Genomic DNA, 17678 nt, shown 5'->3' with positions numbered 1-17678 from the left:
CCCAATGATTCTACCTCTAGGTCCCAGTATTCTGAAAACTTGGGACTGTCTTCTGTATTTGGACCCATATATTTTGAATCACCTATTATATAATTATAATTTATTTTATGTTGCCTTTACAAGTAAGAAATACATTGATTATGAACATTATGCGTGAGGGTGGGTAAAATAAATTATTTGTGGGTTCCATTCCCGGAGGCGCAAGCAGTTTACACAATTCACCTTCCTGGAAAGCGGCCCTTAGGTCCGACGGAGGCCCTAGCGGAGCGGTCCTCCGCACGCCAGGGGTCGCTGTGGCCCCGCGCGGCCGCGACGGGTCGCTCTCGCGTGGCCGCCCCGCCTCGGGCCCCCGGGCCGAGTGGGCGGGCACGACTGCGCCCAGGTCGCGAGGCGCCCTTCGACCAGCAGCGCCCGGGGCGGGCGGGTATAAATGGAGCGGTGGCTCCCCCAGCCGCCTCTCTCCGCCCCGGGTCGCCGCAGTTCCTGCTGCATTCAGGCTCAGCAGCCTGAAGAAAAAAGAAAAAGATAAAAAAAACCCGAAAACGCTTTAAAATATAAAAAAAAAGAGCGAGAGAAAGAAAAAGCGCATCCTCCTCGGAGATCCCGCGGGGAAGTCACTTTTGCACGCTTCCGGCCTGCCCGCGCCCGCCGCCTCCGCCGCCGCACCTTGGCGTCCTCAGTCCCTGTCTGTCGGTCCGGGGGTGAGCCGCCCGCGCCGCGTGGCAGCCCCGCGTCCGCGCCCCCCGCGCGCCGGCCTCCCCGCGCACCACGTGTCCGCGCTGCCCTTCGCCGGCCCGGCGTGGGAGGCGGCTGCGCGCTCCGGCCGCCCGGGGCTTGCCGAGTCGGCACCGACGACTATTCTGTTTCTCTCTTCCCCTGGCTGCTGTAATCTTAAACCGCCAGGAGCCGGAGGCCTATATTTATAGAGAAACGCGTGTCCCGGAGGCCGCTGTGGGCACCATTTGGTTGCCTCTTGAAGGATTTTTATAATTTGGAGAGGAGTCCCCATTTTAATATATATATACGTATATATATATATATGTAATTTTTCTTTTGGCAATTTGGAGCTCGAGATCAGGACATCTGAACATTACAAAGCCCCAAGGAGGGCCATATTGTTTTTGAGAGCCTTTTGTCTGCGGTTTTGCAGCCTCGAACCAGCCGTCCCTGAACTCCCTTTCCGGCACTCTGTCTCTTTGAGCCTACTCCAGCTTCTAGCTTCACTCTGCCACCTGTGAGCCGCGGCGCGGGCCACGGCGCCGAGAAGAGTCCCTTTTGTCCTGTGTGGTCCCTGTAAGAAGTTCTGGCGGGGCTCGGGGTGGTGGGGGCTGGGGAGATGAACGCTGCGGCCAGCAGCTACCCCATGGCCTCCCTCTACGTGGGTGACCTGCACTCGGACGTCACCGAGGCCATGCTGTATGAAAAGTTCAGTCCTGCGGGGCCTGTGCTGTCCATCCGGGTCTGCCGCGATATGATCACCCGCCGCTCCCTGGGTTATGCCTACGTCAACTTCCAGCAGCCGGCTGACGGTGAGTAGAAGCTATGTCCACAAATGCGTGGGATCCCAGGGCCCCTAGGAGTCAACCTCTAGGCAGGTCCCTACCCCTACAGAGGGGGCATCACGGGCAGTATGTTGCCAAAGAAGCCATAGTGGGAAACAGGATGCAGGGGTTGAGAACGCAGATCCTGGCATCAGGTGACCGGAGTTTCAGTCTTGCTTCCACCACTTGCTAACTGGGTGACCTTGGGCTAATCAGTGGTGACGGTGGGGTTGGAACCCAAGGAGACTGTAATAAGGATCAAAGGGAAGACACTATCATTCCTTGTGTCCCTTGCCTGCAGTGAGCATGGGCTCGTGTCCCTCACAAGCCTGACAAAAAGGCAGGACGATTGGAACACAATTTCTGCACAGATTTGGTTGTAACTGCTGCCCCCTTCCCCACCTTTACCCTGGACTAAGTCTGTTTGATTTTATGCTGATTAGGGGTCTTCCAGGGCAGGTAAGGAGCAGGGGTTACAATTCTGTGCATTAAACCATAGCCCTCATTTGTGTTAGTGTCACCTGAGCTGCACAGCTCCCTGGTCTGGTGTCTGCCCTGCAGGTGGAGTTCTTTGCTGCTGAAAGCCCTGGGCTGTGGAGAATGCTATCCAGGTAGCCCTGGGGAAGTGCCACTTGGAAATCCAGTGGGCTGGTTGGGTATTATCCCCTCACCGGGGAGCAGTGCTTTACCCTTGTCAAAAGCCTTGTACTTCATCCCATATGAAGAAAACAGGACTGCTGAGAAGGTAAAGGAGCTGAGGAAGGTTGGAGGCTAAGCTGGACTGCCAGCTGCAGTCCCCACCGGCCCAGATGGGGGCATAGCTTGGAGCAGGAGAGAGGCATGCTACAGGCATGGCCCGGGTGCGGCAGGGGGGAAACCTAATCAGGGGCTGCACGTGACTCCAGATTCAAAGGAAACAACTGTAGAGACCATTACTGGGAGAGACAAGCCATTTTATGGCAAAGATGCTCCAGGTCCCTATTTTTGTCCCCGGTTTGTTCACTGTCCATGAAGCACAGAAAAAGTCATTGCCCAGGATGCAGCGGAGACCAGAAAGTTGGACTTGAGAGCCCGGAGGCAGTGCTGCTGTCAGCTCTGTGCTTTGAGCTGAGTTGTGTCTGGCCACAGGGCACAAAGAAGATGACAAAGTGTGGCCTTTTTAGGGGGAGTCGTGGGTACATTAGCTGTTGACTGCCTTCCTGACGCTTCTGAACAAAAGTCCTGTCACTTGGAGATAGTAGCGGAAGCCATCGGTCAGTGTGTCTGCCAACACATACCTCTGCAGGACCTCTCCCTGCTATAAATAAGTGCATCCAGATTTGCCAACTAAGCCGACTTGCCTTCTGCAGCGCTGTCTGGAGGGAGACAACAAGCAGTGTGGAAATGGCTCCTTCGCTGCTAATTAACAAAACACAGCTAGGAGTTCCAGGCTGTGGATTGCAAATGTCCATCACAAGCAAACTTTTCTGTACCTGGACTTTTCCTGACTTGGCTCTGTCCTGTTTCCACCTCTCCCAGCCACCTCCCCTCCCCTACTGAACAAGCTAACCCGAGGAAGGTGGGAACGGAGGTTGGAAATAGTAAAAAGGAGATAATTCCATTGGCTGACTGGACAGCAGGGTTAGGGAATTCTGTCCTCACATGGTGCCTTGAGACAGAAACACCGCTCCTACCGCCATTTACTCATGGAGAAGATACTGGATGATGGCATTGCGTAAATTGGGGAACATGACCACCAGCAATGGGTCCTGGTTACCAGTGGAGAGAAGTGTTCCTGCTGACAGGTGATGGTGAATGTCAGCTTCTGGGCCTTTAATGGTCTGGTTCACATACGGATTTGGTTGGGAAGCTAACAAGCATCCCAAGGTACTGGATGGAGAACTTGGTTGAGCACCAGGGCATTTGAAGACCTGAAATTTCTCAGAACTCAGATCTGGGCTTCAGAAGGCCCAAACTGCCTCCATGGTGGACCTACCTGCACTATCTGCTTATGCAGAAAGATGTGGGTCTGTCCTCCTTGTCCCGATAATAATCACATTTTTAAGGGTGACATTAGTATTATTTTGATGATTGAGGCTTTTTTGTCCAAATTTCTATTTTCAGAAATTGAAAATAAAAGATACTGAGCTTAATCAAGTGACAGTACACTTGCCTTAATCATTGCTGTAGGTTCTGTTTGGTCATTTGTCTCAGATGGATTGTAGACTAACGACAGCTAGTTGTTAACTTCAATGCAATATCTTACTGAAAAGTCATCAGAAAATCTGGTATTAGTTTCTTAATCTGGTGAGCTACACCATTCAGTAGTCCTGAACATAAGCTTGTTCATTTTATTAAGTGGATACTTTCTGTTGTGCGTGAAGGTGCTTGGTAGGCTGCAAAGCCTTTTGTTAATCATTTGATCTTGGTGCCATAAGGCCATTTAGACTGTTGCCTACACCCCTTCCCCAACAAAGATGCAGACCCAGAGGAGTCAAGACTTCTGCCCCAAAAGTCGAGTGATTGGCCTAGCTTATCTACCCTGAAGTAGAGGGTTGCAAGGCAAGCTAGAGGACTCTGATGCCCTTGAATTTTTATAGTTACCTTTTATCTGAGTGATTACCTTGAAAAGTTCTACTGTCATCTGTTCGTGCGATGGTGGCAGTCACCTGTGTGAAGTGATGTCACATATCTCTGACTGAAATGTGTTTATATCTTGCAGCTGAGCGGGCCTTGGACACCATGAACTTTGATGTGATTAAAGGAAAGCCAATCCGGATCATGTGGTCTCAGAGGGATCCCTCTTTGAGAAAATCTGGTGTGGGAAATGTCTTCATCAAGAACCTGGACAAATCTATAGATAACAAGGCACTTTATGATACTTTTTCTGCTTTTGGAAACATTCTGTCCTGCAAGGTAAACATAGATTAAATGGTGTCAGCAGAATAGTTACTGAATCATGAAAACAAGATAAATAGCAAGGGGGGAACTGCCTTGCAGTTGGGGGTGACAGGGTATGGTAATTTTCAAAGTGCTGAAAATGGCTCTGAAGCCTGAAAGTTCCTGTAGGTAATCTCGTTACACCACTCAGCATAACCAGGAGGTGCTTTAGTGTCTTTGTTTATTCTTCCCTCTTCCTGAAATATCCTTCCTGTTTTCCAGCTTTGGAGGGCATGAAAGGATGTCTGTTGTGTGTGTTGGCAGGGAGGTGGGGGATCAGAGGCAATGTCTCTGGGCTCCCGGCAGCTACATTTAGTCATTTTAGAAGCATAAATTCACCCTCTTCCTTCCTCATGCACCTGTTTATGTGGAGAGATTTGTACAACTTGTGTGGTGATGGTTTATGTGTCTCACTCCACACCAGGCTGAAATTCTATTGTGGGCTTGGGAAATGGTTTGTCTTTCTGTAGCACCATGGTTTTGCACCCAGATCTCAGTGTTTTTTAATGGAGTAGTAAAACACTTGGAATGGAAGCAACCTAATAGTGGCTACCATTTGTAAATAGAACATTACTAGGTGCCTGATACTATTCTAAGTGTTAGAAAACCCTTACCTGCTGTAGTTTCCTACCTTTTGACCATGGGTGGGCTCAGGAGAATCCTGGGTAGGAAACCACATGGTCCTTGAATCTCGAGCTGCCAATGGCACTAGTGGTCTGCTGTGTCTTTGACAGGTGGTGTGTGATGAGAACGGCTCTAAGGGTTATGCCTTTGTCCACTTCGAGACCCAAGAGGCTGCTGACAAGGCCATCGAGAAGATGAACGGCATGCTCCTCAATGACCGCAAAGTGTGAGTGTCCCAGTCTGGAGCAACAGCCATCGCATGAGCCAGCCGTGGCCCCACCTCGGTATTAACTGGCACACACAAGGCGGCTACTGGTTCTCTCGGCCCAAGTGTGGCCTGCTCCCACCTCTCCACTCCAGGGCTGGTGAGTCTCCCTGCCCGAGCCACGGCAGCCCTTCTGACTCGCCAAGGTGGGCTTCCTGCCCAGGCCGTGGTCTGACTGCCGCCTCTCCCTTAAAGGCATCCATCTCTGGGTTTTGTGAACATCAGCAATGGGGGCTGGCTGGAAGGCAGCTCTGAGCCCACTCTGAGCAGGGGTCTTGGCCAGCGGCAGAGTGGAGAGGGCCCTGGACTGACCAGGAGCCATGCACTAGCCATGTGACCTTGGCTTTCCTGTGATTCATGCCTGTCCATGAGGTCATTCTCTAGGGGCTGATGTCAAATTGTCCCTAGATCTCCACTTGTCTAACTTGTGACTTAGTGACCATCTAATACAAGGCTGGCTCTAGAGTGATAACTTAATTCAGTTACAATGAAAGTCTCATTCCACTGTGGAAGACTAGTCATAATAGTCATAATAGTCCTTGTTCTGCTGTGGTTATGGAAGAATGGAGAAGGGGGATCTTAACTAAGCCGCTCAGGGAAAGGAGAAGGGACAAAAAGTCTTGGCTATAACAAGCAAAAATCATTTCTGTCCTTTGTGTTGTTTAACAGACCAGGGGATGGGTTGCACTGATAATGTGTCTGTGCCCGTTGGTTAAGTCTTCTAAAGGTATCACTAGAAAGAAATCTAAAGATTTTTGCTATGTTGTTACATTTTCCTATTAAGTTTAAACAACACCAGAATAAATAAAGTGAAAAGGCAAAGGCCACCTCTTAGTTCACTCAGCAGTCTCACTCCTAGGATTAACCACTGTTAACAGTTTGGTTTGTATCCTTCCAGACCTTTTCTATGCATTTACATAGATGCACAGAAATGAACGTTTTAAAAACATGGTCGTCAGGTTTCTTCACGAAGGCAGTGTGATGTGGTAGGACTGCCCTGGCCTGAGCCAGGAGCCCTGGGTCTGGTCCTTGCAGGACAGTCCTGCCTCTCTCTCTTTCTGCTGGGGAGTTGGGGAGTCTCTGAGCTTGCTCTCTTGGGGGTTGGATGGGGACTTGTGTTTTAACCTCTCCTGTGAACCTTTAACCTACATTCCTACCGGCCCCTGGAAATCATGTCTTATTCCCCTGGGTGATCACAGTTTTTCATGGTTTCTTTCCAGGTTCGTGGGCAGATTCAAATCTCGAAAAGAACGGGAAGCTGAGCTTGGAGCCAAAGCCAAGGAATTCACCAATGTTTATATCAAAAACTTTGGGGAAGAAGTGGATGATGAGAGTCTGAAAGAACTATTTAGCCAGTTTGGTAAGTCAGGGTCATTTGCTCCGTGTGTCTTCTTTCACAGTCCACGAGACCTGCAATTCATGTTTTCACTTCTATGAGAGATGAGGGCACCTAGACCTGGAAGTAAAATACCTTATATGAGAGAGCTCGTAGGGTAGATAGGAACAGACTCTAGGCCTTGACTTTTGGCTTCATCCTGCCTCATCCTAGCCCCAGGGCCATCTCAGCAACTTGGTCACAATTGGAAGGCCAGTCCTGATGCCTCTTTGAGTCCATCTGGGTTCAGCAAGAGGTAGCTTCAGGTGGGCTCCTAAAGAAGCCTTCCCTCCTTGAGCTGTGGTAGAGATGGTGTTACTAATAGTTCTGTCCTTTGGTAATAGGTAAGACCCTAAGTGTCAAGGTGATGAGAGATCCCAGTGGGAAATCCAAAGGCTTTGGCTTTGTGAGTTACGAAAAACACGAGGATGCCAATAAGGTGAGAGTCCCATGAGGGTCGGGAAACATTTGCAGGAAGTGGCCCCAGAGTGTGGGCAGGGCCTTGGTCGCACACTGTAGAGAAGAGCTGGAATTATCTGAATCTAGTAGGAATGCACAGTTACTGTGCTCTAGAGTTAACTTCGTGAGGGATTTTACATGTCAGTATGTCATTCAGCTGTTTTCAAAGCACTTGGTACATACCTGACATCTCAGCTGTGCAGCCCTGTGGGATGAAAGAATAGGACAGGTGCTTGTTCCCATCCGTGGGTGAGGGAGTGAAGGCCCTGAGAGAGGCTGATTTGATAACAGCACAGCAACTACTTGTGAGTGAATAATTGTGCTCGGCCCTCAAAGTATGTCACTTAATACCCACAAAAGAACCTGGGAAATGTAGTGACAGCCAGATGATCCACCTAGGCTCATGTCTACCATGCTTGTATTTATAAAACTCCTTTTTTTCCCATATATTTGGAACAAGAACCCATTTAAATGTTAACTCCATTTTACTGGTGAGGAAGTTTGGATTTCCCTTTAGCTGACTTCAGAGAGGGAATGAAATTAGTTCTTAGGCCTAGAGGAAAGATTTTCTTCTCATAATATTTTTTGGGGTTTACAGACCTCTCAAGCAAGGCTGCTGCCTCTGCCTCTTGATTTAAAGACACGTATTTCCTCTTTAGGCAGTGGAAGAGATGAATGGAAAAGAAATCGGTGGGAAGGTCATTTTTGTAGGCCGAGCACAGAAGAAAGTAGAACGCCAGGCTGAGTTAAAACGGAAGTTTGAACAGCTGAAACAAGAGAGAATTAGTCGATACCAGGTGAGGTGGTCTTGGCATAGCCCACCAGCAGGGAACTTACTGTGAAATGCTGGCAAAAGCACCTTTGTTTAGCAGGCTTTCTCGTTGGGGGTGTGGGTTCTACTCTTCTCATTTCTCCCAAGATCATCGATTTAAAAGGCTATACCTACCAGTTAGAGCAGCGATTCTAGAACAAGGATGGAGAGTGATTGGTTCATTTAGGGACTCTACTCCAGAAGCCTCAGTCTGTTTTGAGTCGTGTGGGGTTTTACGTAACTGATACTGCTTTGTTTGGAATGGTGGCGGGAAGAGCCCTGTGGGGTCAGCAGTGCGCCAGGCCAGCTGTGAGGAAAGCTCAGACTGCACTCATGCCCCACCAGTGTCTTTGGCCATGGTTTCTGATGAGCCTGCATCAGAATCCCCTGCAGGGCTTTTTAAAATACAGAATGCCAGGCCTCAGAGTTTCTGATCTGAGAATGTATATTTCTAACAAGTACCCAAAGATGCTGCTCGTCTGGGGACCACACTTGAGAACCAATGTCTTAGGGCATGTATGGGTTATAGAAGTGCAATTAACAGTGATCCTTTTGCTTCAGGGGGTGAATCTCTACATTAAGAACTTGGATGACACCATCGACGATGAGAAGTTAAGGAAAGAGTTTTCTCCTTTTGGGTCAATCACCAGTGCTAAGGTATTTTATACTGAGATTTTGGAATTGAGAGCAGAAGTTGTAATCATTCAGAGGTTTATTGGTGTTTGTTTCATTGAAGGAAAAGGCTCTAAATTGTGTTCCTTTCTGAGAGTAGTTGTCACACATCGATCTAACAATCTCTCCTGGCATCCAGTTTCCCATCTAAGTGTATGTTCTAGAATGACATTTCACAGGGTTAACATTACACTGTCTCCCAAGTATTGGGACGTAGAGATGAGTCTGACCCAGCCCCTCTCTTCTGACCCCTCAGAGCACCTGAATCTTTCCCATTCTTTGCTGCTTTGTGCTGGTGTGGGGACAGATGGTGCTACAGTAAGAGCAGAGGAAATCCAGACAGGTTTTCCATTTGTCTTGGGGCCTGTCTCTACAACTCTGCCACACTTTCTCCTTGAATGAGGGTATTTTGAGGATTTTGGATCTGGGGTTAGGAACTTCCAACGTGGTTTATTTATAAAGGAGGAGGAAAGAGGAGCAGAAAGTTTGTTTTTCCATGTTTTGCAATGTGTATTGTTTGCTTGATTTTCTTTAGTAATTATACCAACTGAGTTATAGCAGGGTGAGTAAGTATGAACCCCTTTTAAAGATAAAGAATTTGAGTCCTTGAGCAAGAGACTTCTGGTTACATGAGCACAGTGTACTACTGTGTGTCCTTGGCATTTGGGGTGTGTGATAGGAACTGACATTTGAAAGTTTTGGGCCCTAGCCTGATGCAGACCCTGTTCCTACTCAGCAGAGGTACAGCGATGTCACAGTCCTTTAGGTGATGAGAAAGGAGGCCAGTAGGCTGGTGAAGAGTTGCTGACCCTCCCTGACCCTTAGCTTAAGTCACTCACAGCCTGGGAGTGTTACCAGGGAAACATTATTTGCTGTAGCAGGGAGTTGACTAGAGAAACCTCTGTAGGGCTTCCCCACTTCCTGGCCCCTTTCCTCTTATCACTGCCTTGACTGGCTTTCGTTTGCAAGGAAGGATAGTCTCCTGCTTACCAGCACAGTAGGCAAGTGCATTTGCAAGATGAAAACAAAAGAACCATATCTTGAAGTTTCACAGGCACCATTTTCAAGATCAAAGTGTCCCATTAGCTTCACACACCTTATTGGCCCACTTTGTTGGTAGGGAGTTGTTGGGTTAATATAAATCTTTACTTCCATGCCCTCCGCTTAAGGAGGCTCTCCAGGCAGTGAGCTGAGACAGATGAAATGGTGCCAGGAACACAGTCATATTGCTACCAATGCTACTAAGGAAGTAGGCCACAGAAAGCAGTGAGGAAAAGAGCCATTTATGAATGACTAACTATGTAGGGAAAGACTGTCTGAACCAGTAGACGTGGGGCTTTATTGTGATTTGCCTCGGAGTGTACCATGGACTTTGAGGCTCAGAGAAGTGGTCTTTTAAGGTTGTACAGCTTGGCAATTGCAAAGCGGGGACTAGAATCCAGCAGCCTCTCTTCCAGCTGGTTATCTTTCTGTTCTGTTACTCCCATTGAATTAATGGTGACAGTCACTGATTTTATTTACACTTGCCCACATATGATATTTCAAAAGTATATCTAACCTTGCTAAGAATTTATTACAGTTTTGTTCACCAATATCTCGAGCAGATGAGTTGTACAGAAAAAAAAATAGCTTGACACTACTGTCCAGATCTGTTCTGGGTACTCTGGAGGTAGCTGTGCCTCTAGGTATCAGGATTTTTCCCAGTTTAACCATTCGCCATATCGTGGTGTTTGGGAACTTTAGAATCACCTGGGGGTGTAACAAAATGCCTAGGACCTGCCCTTAGAAGTTGTGATCTATGTGATCTGGGGTACATCCGAGGACAAGAGAACCATGTCCATCCTGGACTTGGTAACTCTTGGCAGGAGAAGCCAGGTTTTCTGGCTATTAATAGCTGCCCCTTCGGCGTAGAACACCGTTTTCTTACGTAGCTGGTCTCCCTTCGTAGGTAATGCTGGAGGACGGGAGAAGCAAAGGATTTGGCTTTGTGTGCTTCTCATCTCCTGAAGAGGCAACCAAAGCCGTCACTGAGATGAATGGACGCATCGTGGGCTCCAAGCCACTCTACGTCGCCCTGGCACAGCGGAAAGAAGAAAGGAAGGCGCACCTGACCAACCAGTACATGCAGCGGGTGGCGGGAATGAGAGCCCTCCCAGCCAATGCCATCTTAAACCAGTTCCAGCCTGCAGCTGGCGGCTACTTTGTGCCAGCGGTTCCCCAGGTGGGTCTGCTGTTAGGCTGAGGCTCTTTGGAACTTGCCCACTGACAGCTGTTCCTGCAGTCTGCTGGGGCTTGGGACAGGGATGTTTGACTTTCAGATCTTCAGAATGTCAAAGGGCCCTTCAAGTAAAATGAGGAAAGACTTACTTGTGGTCACACATGGTGGCAGGGGTAGAATAAAAGAATCCCCATTAACTGACATTCCCTTCCCCAAGGTTCTGAGTGGAGAGTGCCTCTGCCTGGATAATTAGCCTAGGGTCTGATAGTGAGATGAGATGCTTCTCCGGTGTGGATTCAGGTCCTAAAAGTAAAAGGGCTTGGGTGCTCTTTCTTACAGGCTCAGGGAAGACCTCCATATTACACACCTAACCAGTTAGCACAGATGAGGCCTAATCCACGCTGGCAGCAAGGTGGGAGACCTCAAGGTAGGTGGTGGGCAACAGTGATTTGTCACCCAGGATATACCTGTCCTGGTCTCTCCTGCCTCCTTGCCCATCTGAGGTGCAGCCCACGTCATTTGTCAGTGATGTGCAATTTTTATCTCCTCACCAGGCTTCCAGGGAATGCCAAGTGCTATACGCCAGTCTGGGCCTCGTCCAGCTCTTCGCCATCTGGCTCCAACTGGTAATGCTCCGGCCTCTCGTGGCCTCCCTACTACCGCTCAGAGAGTCGGTGAGCAAACTGGCCTTGAGAAGCCTGGCCTGGGGAGGAGGGAGTCAGGATGACTAGGCTCTGCCCTGGGTTGGTCAGTTCACTGGGCTCATGTTAGAGCCCTGCTTCTGTGATCTTAGCTGTGTGACCAGGTAGGTACTAAAGGAGCAGAGAAACAATATGAGTTCTAGGAGTGTTGGTCACTTATGATTCTTGCTCATCGGTGACTCGTGAGAAAGGTTAATTAGAAGTTTGTGAGCTGGATGGATGACTACAGAGCCTGTCCTTTTGGGTGGGGAGAGTCAAGGAGACTTTTTTACAGAATGTGTTCTGTATTCTGAGAGATGGAAAGAGTTGTATGTTTTCTGTTGGCTGTTCCTTGAAAGCAATAGTTGCCCTATGTATGATGTGTTGTGTGAACATGCTTTGGAATTTCTCCTTCCGTGGACGTGGCCAGTTGGACGGCTGCCGCCAACACTGATGTGCATTTGCTGGTCTGTTGTAGGGTCTGAGTGCCCGGACCGCTTGGCTATGGACTTTGGTGGGGCTGGTGCCGCCCAGCAAGGGCTGACTGACAGCTGCCAGTCTGGAGGTGGTATTGGATGCACACAGAATGGGGAAAGATGGGATTTGACGGGCCTTTGCCCAGACTGATGGGCTTTAATTTTACCTGTTCTTCTCCTAAGGTGTTCCCACAGCTGTGCAGAGCTTAGCACCTCGTGCTGCTGTCGCTGCCACTGCTCCGCGGGCTGTTGCACCTTATAAATACGCCTCCAGTGTCCGCAGCCCTCACCCTGCCATCCAGCCTCTGCAGGTGAGGTCTACCGAACAGAATGCTAAAAGGATTTCCCTTGTTTCCACTTGATTGAAAAGATGCCTTGCTTTGATTCCTTCAACAGGTATTAAATGCCTGTTCTGTGTCAGGGTGCTGTGTCTTGTGGGGTGACACTGCCCTTGAGGGGCTCTCCACTGGGAGAGAAAGGGCGTGGAAGTATTCCTCCTGGTGACAGTTTACTCAGAAATGCGCCAGGGAGACAGCGGGTGTTTGCTGCCCTCCTTTTAAACATAGGTGTGCTCACTTGGCCTGTGGAACTTCTCACATCCACTGGGCTGATTGGTCCTTAGTCACTTTGCAAAGTGACTGGTACATTAAGGTAGGAAAGAAATGTTACAAGTGACAAGTCCAGCTTCAGGTACTAAGCTGGGGAGGGGGAGTTGGACCCAGATCTCAGATTTTTTAATCTGGAACTACTATCTCTAGAGTTGTTCCCCTCAGGCAAGCCAAGATGTAACTAGTTTGTTTCAGAGCTCAACAGAGAAAACTTCGGGGGGAGACGCACTCAACCTTGTAGTCCCTAAGCTGCTTTTCCCCAACTCCATGCTAAGTTGGAGATGTCCCAGAGCTCTGCCATGCAAAATCATTTTTGGTTACAATGCCCTACTTTAGGGCTGTGGCTAGCTTTCACTTTGCATGTTGACAGGCCTTACATGTTTGATACAATGAAAACATTTGGTACAATGAAGGTGTTGTGGGATATAATTACAATTATTTGATATTTGTAACTTTTGACCCAGTCTCTGGGGAATTCATCCTAAACAAAAACTAATTTTCAGGAAAAGGTTACTCACAAATGTTTACCTTATTTATTAACAAGTCTTTGAATTCTGAGTGACCTTGAGTAAATTGTGATTGTTATAACCTTGAGTAAATTCATTTGACAGATGATTGTTAAGCACTGTAGGTTTGTTTTCTTGTTTCCATTCCCTCCTAACTGCATGCTGTTTTTATTGCAGTTGATTGGGTTTTTTTTGCTTGCACCATTCTGTTCCTCACTTCATCTCCTAAATTCCCCAAGACTGAACTTAGTTCTTTGACAGCAGGGACAATTGCCTCCCTCTCCTCTTTCACATAGTAGTCTCTGAGCTCCTGAGTGGTAGGACTCTCCACCACCAAGTGTCCTTTCTCCTTGGTGCTAACCCACTGCCTCTCCTGGTCCCCAGGCACCGCAGCCTGCTGTACACGTGCAGGGGCAGGAGCCCCTGACCGCCTCCATGCTGGCTGCAGCACCCCCCCAGGAACAGAAGCAGATGCTGGGTGAGTGACCCACATGCCAGCAGAAGAGCCAGCCAGAGCCTGGTACTGGCCTGGACACCACTGACCATTCTTTACTGGGGTTCGACCTGGTTTTTAATTCAGTGTTTTCCCACAGGAGAACGTTTGTTCCCACTCATCCAAACCATGCATTCAAACCTGGCTGGAAAGATCACAGGCATGCTGCTGGAGATCGACAATTCCGAGCTGCTGCACATGCTGGAGTCCCCCGAGTCCCTCCGCTCCAAGGTGAGCTGCTCTCGGGCCCCCCTGTGGGTTTAGCTCACTCAGCCCCAGGGGACCAGGAGCAGCCCCGGGCCCCCAGGTGTAGCAGAGAGAAGGTGTGCACCCCGTGACCGTCTCTCATGCCTCACCTGTGGTCTGAAGGCTGCTGTGGTGTGGGTATTTGGGAAAGCGGTCAGCACCTGGAGAAGCTGCCGCTGGGCCTGGGCACCAGGGGGCGGAGGGCCTGTCCTCGACCTCACTGAGCACCTGGAGCTTTCTCACAGGTGGATGAGGCGGTGGCCGTTCTGCAGGCTCATCATGCCAAGAAAGAAGCGGCCCAGAAGGTGGGCGCTGTGGCCACTGCTACCTCTTAGACAAGGAAAAACCGTATGTTCAGCTATTTTTGTTTCCTCAGTGGTTTTGACTCAAGAATATCTTCCTAAGAGATTAGGGGCAGCATAGAGAGCACGTTTCTGCCACTTAACCTGATAATTTGGGCAAGCTGTCACTGGGGATTTTCTGTCATCTGGATGAGTTAATCCAAAGGAAAAACTACAGGTTGTAAATTAAAAGGAGTGAAGTAACAGTTTTCCTCATTAAAAACATCTGGTTAGAACCTTCTCAGAATCACCTTTTTGGTCTGGAATAATAATGGATATCTAAAGCGTTTTCATAATCAGATCCCACAGTCTCATTTCTATGAGCATCTCCCTGGTTTGGCCTGAGGTTGGTGAGGTCAGCTGTGTCTTCGGCCAGTACTTAGCTTTGGGAACACAGTGGGCACAGGTTTTGGTGTCAAGGAGGGAGTCTACAGTTACATGGTGTGTTCCAGTCAACTTCTGGCCTTGAGGTCCATGGCCTCTGTCTGCAGGGGCTTGGGTGAGGGAAACCTAACCAGGACCTCTGATAAGAACTGCTGGTGGGTGGCTCCAGAGGGAGAAGAGAAAGAACTGAATGAGCAGAGACAAGGGGAAAATGCACATAGTTAAAGGCTAGGGCTGGTATAGAAGTTGGAGTGGAGCCTGAAACCTGTCTTTTAGAATTTAAGCAAAAGAACTGTAGGCCAGTAGAGGCTTTGAGCACAGGTGGCCAGGAAGGGTGGGGGTGGAGCTTTTTAGACTAGCCTCAAAGTCAGTGGTTCTCAGCCATGGGTGCCTGCATCAAAGACATTTGCCATTGTCTAGAAACATTTTTGGTTGTCAAAAGGGGAGTGTGTTATTGGCATCTAGAGGGTAGAAGCCAGGGATACTGATAAACATCTATAGTTCACAGGGCAGCTACAACAGAATTATCCAAAATGCTGAATGTCCGTAAGCACTGAGGTTGAGAGAAACCCTGCTCTGCAGTACTTCTTTAACCAGCCAGAGATTCAGTGAATCTCTGAGGTTCTTTTGATTATGGATTTATATGTGTTGGTGCTTTTCTTTGCAGGATTCAAAAGCCAAATAACCCTTCATGGAATTCAGCTCAAGGTTTGGAGACTTCCTAGCTTGTCCTATGGACCTCAATACCAAGAACCACAAATTGCAAATTTAATAGGTCATTTTGTATCAAAAGGTCAATTATGAAGCACCTAGAGTTTTTCAATTGAAAGAATATATTCTCTGGGTTCTGCTGTGACCCAGACAGTGTTAACTTTTTTTTCTATTGTGGGTTTTGATTTTTTCCCCAGAAATTGGTTTTATTTGATGTACCCAAGTCTTAAGTTTCTCAATAAAGAAAAAAATCTCCATAAAACTGCTGCCTCTGTCCTGTTTTTCTCTGACCACACAGATTCTCTAAATCTGTTTTCACTGGGAGTAATTGTAAGATATAAACAGTCAAATGAAGTTCTGCTTAGCTTATTGTTTCCTGACAGTTAAAAGTGGGCTATTTTAGGTTAGCAAGTTGTGTAGAACTGTCCCATTGCGTATTATTATGGGAGGGCGTTTATATTGGCCCCATTAAACTTAACAATGAACAGAAGTCTGTGATCTGAGCAGACCTTGGGTCTAACACTGGAAAACTTGGGGTACTGGGTGGGTTGGCACATGTCTAAAAGACATTTAAGGAAAGAGAACCGGTCCCCTCCCTCCTTGGACCTTTTAGTTGGGATTGGTCAGTTTACTCTTGCAGGTCTGGTTTCCTAGATTGTGCAATTTAAAGGACAGCTAGAGCAAAAGCCCAGAGGGATGAAGTAGTCTAGAGTTTGGGGGCAAAGGTTCCTTCTGGCAGTGGGAAAAGGCTTGGGAAATAGGTTTGAGCGACAATAGCAATGAAGTCCTAAATGTTTGTGCTTCCTTTAGTCCTGAAAATGATGGACTGGCCAGGTCAACCCAGCTACTTCCTCTCCCTGTCCTCTTGGAATACTTTTTTCCTTCCTTGAAACTTTCCTGACTGTTGTTCTAAGTAGGGCCTTACACAGGAGGCCCCTTTCTTTGGTATCTTCCCTGTTACATCTTGGCCGACTCTCCCTTTTCCATAAGGTGTGGTGTCACCTTAACTGATCCACAGGTCCAGTCTAAATTCCCGTTTCCTGGTCTGCAGTTAACTCGGCTCCAGCGCTTGTTTCCTGTTAAGGTCTGGCTGCCCCTCCAAATCAACTCCGAGGGACCTTGGGTCCCGGAAGTGGTCTGTGTGGGGGCGGGGCCGAGGTGGAGCCTGGGAGCTGGCATCCCCCGGAAGAGCCGAAGAACAAGATGGCCGGCCCTGGGAGGGTTCTGTGTAGGTGAACCCGCATAGGGGCGAAGCAGGGTGCTCCTGGGCGCAATTGAGTTAAGACTGGGGAAGGCGTGTAGTGGACCCGAGTCCCGTCAGTTGAGTTTTACCCCACAACCTGTGAACAGTGCTCCGCGACCTAACCGCTTTGCTGGAGTTAGCGCTGCCCAGAGCCCTTCCCCTTCGGACCCAGGACTCAGGTGGGGAGATCTGTTGTGACCTCGAACCACATCCCATAGTTTCATAATCATTCACTCCATAAACGCCGCAGCCCTGGCCCTTTAGATGAAGGAACTGCCAGAGTAGCTGGGGAATTATGAAGAAGACTTCACTGCGTGGGTTGGTGAGCACTGTAATGCGGTTGTTGTGACAGTGGTGACGAGGATTGGGCTGGAGGTTTTAGGGAATGACTGCTCCATCTGGAAAAATGAAAGCAAATTCGGAGGCACTGAGGCCTGAGCTGAGTGTGTCAGGAGTTAGGCGGCCAAGGTGGGAGCAAGACTTGCTGGAAAGAGCAAAGGGCTGAAGTAGTCTAGCCCTTTGGGGCAAAGAGCTTGTGTTGGGGAAGCCAGTGGAGAAGAAGCTATAGAGGTGGGCAAGGCTCAGGTTATGAAGGTCTTGTATGCCATGCTAAGGAATTTGAACACTATCCTGTGGGCACTGCTGAGTGTTCAGAGAATGTAAGCAGGGCAGTGATGTAATCAGACTTGGGCTTTCTTGGTATCTTTCTACTGACTATAGAAGAGTGAACACCGAAGCGAGTGAAGCTGTCCCAGTGACCAGAGGCAGAGATGCAGGTGTGAAAAGGGATGGGGAGGAGTCACTTTGTATACCAAAGAGAAGGTAGGAACCCCTTCCCCTCCCTGTGGCTGTCTTGCTAACAGTGTTGCAGCAGCTGTATGAAGAGTGTGGAGGACCTTGGTTCTTAAGGTGCTTGGTGTCTTTGCAGGTGGGCTGGCAGAGGAGGTAGATGACAAAGAGTTCTTCATGCTGCTTTTGTTCCTTTTGGAGACATCATGGATACTCAGGTTTCACTGGATTATGAAACGGGTGAGTCCTTTCAGTGTCTTTCATGTTCAGAGTCCTCATGCCAGAAAAAGAAGAGAGAAAAATTTTAAGTCGTGCAT

General features: G+C 48.6%; 3 protein-coding genes and 1 non-coding gene across 12 annotated transcripts in view; 3 read left to right on the top strand and 1 right to left on the bottom strand.

The window, feature by feature from the left end:
• Window positions 1–17678, bottom strand: part of MACF1 (microtubule actin crosslinking factor 1) — a 471369-nt gene that overhangs the window by 65890 nt on the left and 387801 nt on the right. The gene's annotated exons all lie outside the window — the stretch shown is intronic.
• On the top strand, window positions 414–15591 carry PABPC4 (poly(A) binding protein cytoplasmic 4). 7 transcript variants are annotated; one of them, XM_037021312.2, is made up of 16 exons: window positions 416–1529; window positions 4243–4436; window positions 5195–5310; window positions 6570–6709; window positions 7069–7163; window positions 7843–7980; window positions 8556–8651; window positions 10615–10887; window positions 11224–11311; window positions 11439–11558; window positions 12043–12129; window positions 12224–12351; window positions 13539–13632; window positions 13748–13878; window positions 14139–14198; window positions 15286–15591. In XM_037021312.2, exons 1-16 carry the CDS (start codon window positions 1337–1339, stop codon window positions 15301–15303), a joined length of 1971 nt encoding a protein of 656 aa, XP_036877207.1. In that variant the 5' UTR covers window positions 416–1336; the 3' UTR covers window positions 15304–15591. The 7 variants fall into 7 exon arrangements, with proteins under 7 accessions (XP_036877210.1, XP_036877212.1, XP_036877207.1 ...); XM_037021313.2 differs by having other exon boundaries at window positions 417–1529; window positions 11439–11510; window positions 14139–14241; XM_037021311.2 differs by having other exon boundaries at window positions 418–1529; window positions 14139–14241.
• Window positions 8924–9055, top strand: LOC118972961 (small nucleolar RNA SNORA55). The gene has a single exon (XR_005062138.1). It is a non-coding gene; the product is annotated as a small nucleolar RNA SNORA55 (small nucleolar RNA).
• Window positions 16477–17678, top strand: part of LOC118972956 (peptidyl-prolyl cis-trans isomerase E-like) — a 30406-nt gene continuing 29204 nt past the window's right edge. For 2 of the 3 annotated variants that reach the window (XR_005062127.2, XM_073233650.1), the window contains exons 1-2: window positions 16477–16751; window positions 17501–17601. Coding sequence is in view for 1 of the 3 variants with exons in the window: in XM_073233650.1 (XP_073089751.1) it covers window positions 17539–17601 (63 nt within the window). In the remaining 2 variants the exon portion in view is untranslated. Of the gene's footprint in view, window positions 16752–17292; window positions 17602–17678 lie in introns of all 3 variants that reach the window. The other variant, XR_012130127.1, reaches the window with a different exon arrangement.

Source organism: Manis javanica, chromosome 4 (genome assembly GCF_040802235.1).
Source record: "Manis javanica isolate MJ-LG chromosome 4, MJ_LKY, whole genome shotgun sequence".
NCBI lineage: Eukaryota > Metazoa > Chordata > Mammalia > Pholidota > Manidae > Manis > Manis javanica.
Note: the sequence above shows the minus strand (reverse complement) of the source record. Positions and strands in the feature narration are given on the sequence as shown.

Bases quoted from the DNA above. Each gene is read 5' to 3' on its own strand.
- PABPC4 (XM_037021311.2), top strand. From the start codon at position 1,337: ATGAACGCTGCGGCCAGCAGCTACCCCATGGCCTCCCTCTACGTGGGT. The intron at 7,981-8,555 runs GTGAGGTGGTCT...CTTTTGCTTCAG, and splicing joins AGAGAATTAGTCGATACCAG to GGGGTGAATCTCTACATTAA. The intron at 11,312-11,438 runs GTAGGTGGTGGG...TCTCCTCACCAG, and splicing joins GCAAGGTGGGAGACCTCAAG to GCTTCCAGGGAATGCCAAGT.